Source organism: Pipistrellus kuhlii, unplaced genomic scaffold (assembly GCF_014108245.1).
Source record: "Pipistrellus kuhlii isolate mPipKuh1 unplaced genomic scaffold, mPipKuh1.p scaffold_m20_p_20, whole genome shotgun sequence".
NCBI lineage: Eukaryota > Metazoa > Chordata > Mammalia > Chiroptera > Vespertilionidae > Pipistrellus > Pipistrellus kuhlii.
Genome location: NW_023425516.1, coordinates 17,825,812 through 17,832,801, shown reverse-complemented (window position 1 = coordinate 17,832,801; position 6,990 = coordinate 17,825,812). Strand labels below are relative to the sequence as shown.

General features: G+C 50.5%; 1 protein-coding gene across 3 annotated transcripts in view; it reads right to left on the bottom strand.

Moving 5' to 3' along the window:
- Nucleotides 1–1,645: 1,645 nt before the first annotated feature.
- The window catches only part of SEZ6L (seizure related 6 homolog like), a 109,735-nt gene continuing 104,390 nt past the window's right edge, over nt 1,646–6,990 (bottom strand). Inside the window, exons 14-17 of one of the 3 annotated variants that reach the window (XM_045585652.1) lie at nt 6,691–6,723; nt 4,943–5,057; nt 3,573–3,675; nt 1,646–1,861 (exon numbers count right to left, since the gene is read on the bottom strand). In XM_045585652.1, coding sequence (XP_045441608.1) covers nt 1,832–1,861; nt 3,573–3,675; nt 4,943–5,057; nt 6,691–6,723 — 281 coding nt within the window. In that variant the 3' untranslated portion in view covers nt 1,646–1,831. The remainder of the gene's footprint in view (nt 1,862–3,572; nt 3,676–4,942; nt 5,058–6,690; nt 6,724–6,990) is intronic. The other 2 variants (XM_036449728.2, XM_045585653.1) reach the window with 2 other exon arrangements.

Genomic DNA, 6,990 nt, shown 5'->3' with positions numbered 1-6,990 from the left:
CTGGGTTAGGGTTAGTCATCATCCAACGAGAAATAAAAGCGAGGACTGGGTTCCTTCTGCCTCTTGAGAAACGGTTACGTTACTGGCATTGTTGGTCGCCCTCCAAACATGGCATCGCTCACTAAGGGTGCCAGCGCTTCGTCTCTGGTTCTCTCAGAAGACGGGTGGGCTCTGGCCTTTGACAGTCTCTTGCTGAGTGCCATGCGTGCATGGAAATCTTCCAGCCTCAGACCTCTGAGACCGAGCGAGGTTCATGCTCCCTGCTGGACGAGGGTATTGCCTGTGAACAAAGCCCACGACCCTCTGCAGCCCCAGAGGCTTCCAAAGCCAGCCACCAAAACACGGTGCCCGGACTCTCCCAAAGGCATGGCGGCCAGAGAATCTCCTCTTGTTTGAGAACCAGCTGACTTAAAACCAGTCTAAAGAGCGTGCGTGGGAGCCTAAGGGCACCCCAAAAACACTGAATCTGTGTGCCATCAGCTGTCACTAGGGAGGGGACTGTCAGCCCCATATTCCTTCCCGGCATCCTCACCCCCACCCCCTTCTTTATACCTGTATTTAGAAAGACTCTTCCGGGATAGTTCCTCACTCACCAGTCCCACGGGGATAGGATGCAATGACCCTGGTAAAATATAAGGATGCTCATGCGACGAGTGAGGTGCTTTATGAATGAATTCCTTTCTGGCTTGCAAATCTGCAATCCTTCTCATTGGGGTTCACATTGTAGGATGCAGATTCCTTAGTGATTTTAACCCCCTGCTTCTGTTTCTTTGCATTCACCCACTCCTTACCATCTGGGTCAAGGCTGGGACAATAGAAAAACAGCTTCTTCTCATAGACACCCTCCTTCCCCCGAAATACTTGACTGCAAATATAATATTATGAAATCCCTCCTTTAGGAGAAACGGGGCACTGGAGTCTCCCCATTTTGAGGGCTCAGGCATTCCAGGAGAAGAGCAGAGCACACCCCGACTTCAGGACGTGGCACCTCCCCTCCACCACACACCCTTAGCTCTGTGGGCGAGGGGCCCTGACCCCAAGGCTGCGGCTCTCTGATCGCAGCTGGAGGGCGGCCTCGCAGACCAGGTGATGGACTGGGATGCCTGTAGCCCGAACGACCTGCTCCTTCATTGCCGACGGAGTCTCAAAGCGAAACCTTTTATTAACTCGGTTCCCAAGACCACGTTCTCCCTTGCCCAATTCTTCGTGGGAACTCTCAAGTCTCTCATCCTCTCTGAAAAAATTTTCCTTGTATTTATCACTCAACCCCTTTGCTGCTTTCAGAAGGGGCACGGGAGGGAGGGGGTGTGGCCAGGCCACTTAGAAGCTGGGGAAACTGGAAGAGAGAAACACACAGGATTTGTTTGGGAGCAGACCTACCGAAGGATCCACGGGACATTCCAACCCAAGTTAATCCTACAGAGGATACCCTCCCTGACCTAACCTGGGGACTGCGATTTGCACTAGACACACCACGGGCACGGATCCCAAAGACGCATGCAACTCGACGCAGCCGTAGAATGGCATTGCCGGCTTCCCCTCTACTGCTGTGCCGGCCATTTTGCAGCTCTCCCGCTGCCCTTCGGGAGCGATGGAGGCTGGGACACGAATCTGACTGCAGCGGCAATACGTCCAACCACACCTATTTCCATTTTAAATATAATAAATACAGTGAAGAAAACAGTACGTCCTCCGGAAAGGAGTCTAAAGAAAAGACAGCCGACACTCTTGGGGTGTTTTGATCAAATGCCACATCGTCTCTGGATGAATGTCTCGAGGAGGTTGTAGTTGAGTTCATAGCTGTGAGTTCCCTTCTCAAGCGTAGCTCTCTCTAGATGGAAACTTCGTACTCTCTGGTTTCCTGCAAGAGAGAGAGGCGTACATCTATTGACGCTTGTGCGGCGGAGAGATGCGCTGATGATCCTCGCACTTCATCCCTCCCGTGTCCACAGTGTTGGCCAGGCGACATGGCCATGCCTTCTGCTCTGACTCTGACTTGTTTGGCCAAGGGGTTCTAAGGAGATGGGTCACGAGAGTGGCCTGAAACGTGCTTGTGTGTTTCTGCGTGTGCCCTGCGCCTCTGCCATCACCATGAGCAGAGCATGCCTTGGCAGCCATTAGTCCCAGCCGAGAGGTGAAGGGCATGGGGAGCAGAGCTCAGACCCCCAGCCAGTGACTAGCCAATCCCGGATGTGTGAGTGAGCACAGGCAAATCAGGGCTACCACCTCACGGAAACTAGCGGGAAACGCTGTCTCGCAGACTGATGAGCAAATGACCGTGTTGCTTTGAGCAGTTGCGTCATCTGGGATTGCTTGTTACGCAGCGTGATGATAGTGTTAGATAACTGATATACTATTCTAATAAGTATTAAAAGGTCTGGTTTCTAAAGTAGTGGTATTTCATCGGCTTGATCTTTTTAAGGTTTGGGAAACAAGTTACATGTAAAATAATACATGACCTAAAGTTCTCAGTAAGATTGCTGCACATCAATCAATAACTAACACAGGAGGTCAGAAGAAGAGGTGGGTGAGGGACCATCAGTAAAGACAAGGAACAAGTGAGTTTATGCTGCCCAAATACTGGGAGGTGGCTGTACATCATCACACAGTGAATTTGGAGGGTTGTGGTTTTGCAAAGTCATGACGAATCTTCTGGTTCCTCCCACTGTGCCTCGGGCCTTGGCATGGGCTCCCCCTCTCTCTGGCATCTTCTCTAACCACCGTCTAAGTTCTACTCAATTACATGCCTTAGACTTACATCACCGCATCAACGATGCCTTCCCCGTCACGTCTAAGTGTCCTCCATCTTATACTCTTGTAGCAGCCTGTCTAATTGCCTTCATGGTCCTTAAAAATAATGACCTGTTGCAATCAAGACGTTCATCGGCACATTTGATCGTGTGAGGCTGAAGGGAGGTGGGATAGTGGGAGGGGTAATAGCACCGGGTAGAGTTTGCATCCTGGCTCCAGACGGTGCCTTCCGGTGGCCAAATCACATTTATTATTTCTGAACCTCCTTATCCTCATCCATCCCCAATGAAAACTGCAGAATCCATCACAAGAAGTTGCAAGGACTCACGGGGATCATGCATTTCAGGTGCCCAGCCCATGACACATATTATTGTTGTTACCGATAGCTGTCACCTTTGCAAGACCATATGCACACTAATGACTGGATCATGTATGTTGGCTCATGATTATGCCCCTGATACCCAACACCAGGCCGGCCACGCCAATGTGTAGGGTGTTGCACACTGCCAATCATTAAGGCATGGAGCATGATAAGGTGTGTGCCAGCCGTCTCTCCATGGGTACTCAGTGCAGCCCCTTCTTTCTGTGGTCCTTCCGCCAAGAGCGAGCAGGGGTACAGGTGTGTCCTGGGCTTGCACGGAGAGCTGGGTGCTCTCAGTGATGAGCTCCATCAGGACCACAGCGGGTGAGATAAGAGGCTGGCCACACCTCTCTGCCAGGGGCATCGTGAGCAAAAGCAAATGAAACCTTCAGCTTGGATGTCAGGGGATTCAGAGCAGGCAAAGAGGGAGGCGCCCGGGAGAGAGGGGAGACCTACTCACCCCCGTCTCGTAGATGGGGTTGTCAAACTCGGTTTCCACGGTGATCTGGCTGTAGGGGTGAGAGTACATCAGGGGCAGGCGGAGGTTGGAGTAGTAACGACATCTGGAGAAGGGACAGTGAGAAAGAGAGAAGTTACTCCTCCCGGACTGGGAGACACCTTCCTGTACCTAAGGGCAGCGATGGTCAGCCTTTTCCATCTCGTGGCACACACAGCCTGATTACTAAAATTCTGTCACACAACAACAAATATTTTGCTGCTCTGATAAAAAAAATAGGAATAATTTTGATTGACTTATGGAAAGAAAAATGAATTGCCTATCTTTTTTTTGTTCCAAAGTGACTTAAAAAAAAAAAAATCAGGAACCTATACTTGTACTACCGTGTTTCCCCGAAAATAAGACATCCTCCGAAAATAAGACCTAGTGCATGGAAAGATAAGACATGCCCTGAAAATAAAACCTAGTGCAACTTTGGGAGAAAAAAATTAATATAAGACACTGTCTTATTTTCGGGGAAACAGGGTAGTATATAAGGATTTCTGGTACCAAGAATTAACCAATCATATACAACCTTAATGTGCCACGTGACTGATAAGATGCAACTCTATTATATGACCTATATGTTTATGGTTCAAGCAGGGCATTCACAGCGGAAGGCTACGGTTGTGTTGGCTGTTGTCACTTGTAAGTTGACAATCTAAGGCACACTGTTGAAAATCGCTGCCTGAGGGGAACAGTGAGTACCGGCACCTCCACAAACAACGAGGGGGATGTGTGGGAACAGCTGCTGGTGGGTGAGAATCCGAGTGGGGTGAAAGCTGAGATCATAATTGCCCTCCATTTCTAACCCAGTCCGTGATGACTGAAGCTTGGCACCTCCCTGACTGCAGAGGGCTCGGAGCTTAATTTGTTTTCACCTGAGAAGTGACTGAAGTCCCTCTTTAAGGCAAAGAGCAGTAATAACAACCATGAGCATTCACTGAGCACCTACGAACACTGTGTTGCGTCAGACCACCTAAAGGTGGTTCCTCCTGTTGCCACTCCTTCCGTCATTGTGTTTATGCAGTGTGTTATTACTTGTGTATTTCTCCTCTTCCTATTAGACTGTAAGCTCCAGGCGGGCAGGGAAAACCCCTACGAGGCAAATACCTGCCTCAGGGCCTTTACACATGCTGTTTCTCTTATCCCAGGCTTGCAGAGCTTAGCTTTGCATTGCTTTTGAGTCCTTACTCAAATGTCATTTCACACAAATGCCACTGTCCCCAAACTAGAGGTGGAGATGCTGAGGCTCAGAGAGGTGAATGCCCAGCCCCTCGGGACACGAGTGGACGAGGGGATGGCAGCCCCCAACCCGCTCCGGAGCTCCCTACCTGGTGATGTAAATGTAGGCTCCCCCGAGCAGTAAGGAGATGATGAGGACGGGGATGAAGATAGCCAGCGCCATAGTTCCTCCTTCCAGTGAGGTCTCCGCTGCCGCTTCTGCTACTGAACACACAGCCAGTGAGGCCTCCATGCCGCAGACGCTCCGCCCACCCGGGTCCCTGGCTCCAGGCCCGCACCACCCTCCCAGGCCTGCACCCACCACTCAGTGAGCCTTACCCTCTGGAGAACCATCTCCAAGGGGGAAAGGGGCGGAGCCTAGAGGAGTTCATGCTGGTGCTTTGCAACTGACCCACCCTTGGGTGAGGTGGTCATGGGGCACCCGAGAATTACAGTCCTTGCATCTTGGTCATAACATGCCCATTTCTCTTTGGGGGAGGGGTACAGTTGGAAGCTAGTTTAAAATCCAACTCAAGGGAAGGCTTGGAGAAATCCCAAATGTGCCAACAGGAAGGCAGATTCGCTGGCATTCGGTGGAGTGGAGGGAGCTTGTATCTGGACTGGCGGGTCCCTCCCAGGGCTGCTCTATCAGCCCCTCCAGCAGAGGGCGCTGGCCAGCTGGGGCCGGCCTCAGTATTACAGACCCGATGGTACCCCCACTGTGAAGACCCAGTTTTGATTCTCAGCGGCCATGGCTGCACATTCTCTCGGCCTCCAGGTTCCCTCTGCTATCCCCCCCTGCCATGCCCAACAGAGCTCAGCTGCACATCAATCTAGAATTCGTTACCCGCTGCTCTACGGAGTGTGCAAAAGTGACCCTAACGCCCACAATAAATGCAGGAGCACAGACAGTACATCAGCGCTGTCATTTCTCCGCCAGCCCGCACAGCTGAGATGTTCCCATGGTTCACTGGTTGGCAAAGGCGGAGAAGGGATGGCCCAGAAGGTACCGGAGACACGAATGCCCTCTTTCCCCAGGGGAGTGACTGATATCCACCGTCCTATTTGAGCCCTGGCTCCGCTCGGATTAAAACATCATCTGTTACTAGGAAGAGTGACTAATGCCATGCAATTCCCACAGCCCAGATTCTGAGGGAATCGCTTATGGTCAGGAAGTTTAATGGCTCCAAAAATAATAATGGAAGCGGTTCTACTGGTCACAGCTTTAAAAACCAACAACCATCCGGCGCCATGGTCCGGGCAAGTGGAGGGGACAAAGGATGCAGAATGGTTTTTTAGGAGCGGACTGCGAGGGAAGGAGCCATAAAGTGAAACAAAAATTAAATCTTGGATGGCTTTCAGCATCTTACTTGGAAGTTCCTCATAAAAGGAGGTCAGGGAACAAGAGGATAGAGGGACAGAAAAGTTGGGGAAGAGGAAGACCAAGAGAAAAACAGACCTCAGATCACCCCCTGGAGCTGCTTCCCTCCTGAAACCAGGAGGATGCTCAGGGTAGGCAGCAAGGCATCATGGGATTGTTTCTCCAAAGGGACCACATGGTTGAAAAGTTTTACAAGCAGCAGATGCCTTTGTCAGGCAGAGGGACTCCCATTTTCTATTCTCAGGAGCACAACTGGCGTTAAATCCCTTCCAGGTCACCGTTAGGATCGTAAGATGTCAATTCAATGACCTTCTCTTGGCAGTATCACTTGTTTTGAAATCACTCCAGCAGGAGAAGGTAGATGTTTTGTTCCTGTCTGTGTTTTTGTGAGCACCTGGACCAGGATGGTTTAGGACCTGCCCTTGTGTTTATTTGCTATGAGCATGACTTATTGGATGTTTTCATTGCGGGACTCACCTTCTAATGCGTGTTCAAAGCTGTCTTGATTAACTGCAAGAGAAAGAGGAAGCATTGGTCAATGTCAAGTGGACTCGTCGTGCATGTTATGGGGCCAAAAAGAATCGGAGCAAAAGCCCATGCCACGTTCTCCTGAAGTTAGTGTTACGTTTTATTTATCGGGGGCTTCTGAGTTGGTGAAAATTCCTGGATGCTTTCCTTTCCCCCTCCCTTCTCTCTCTCTCTTTCTTTCTCTCTCTCAAAACCAATCAATCAATCAATGGGAAGAATATCCTTGGATGAGGATTAACACCATCACGA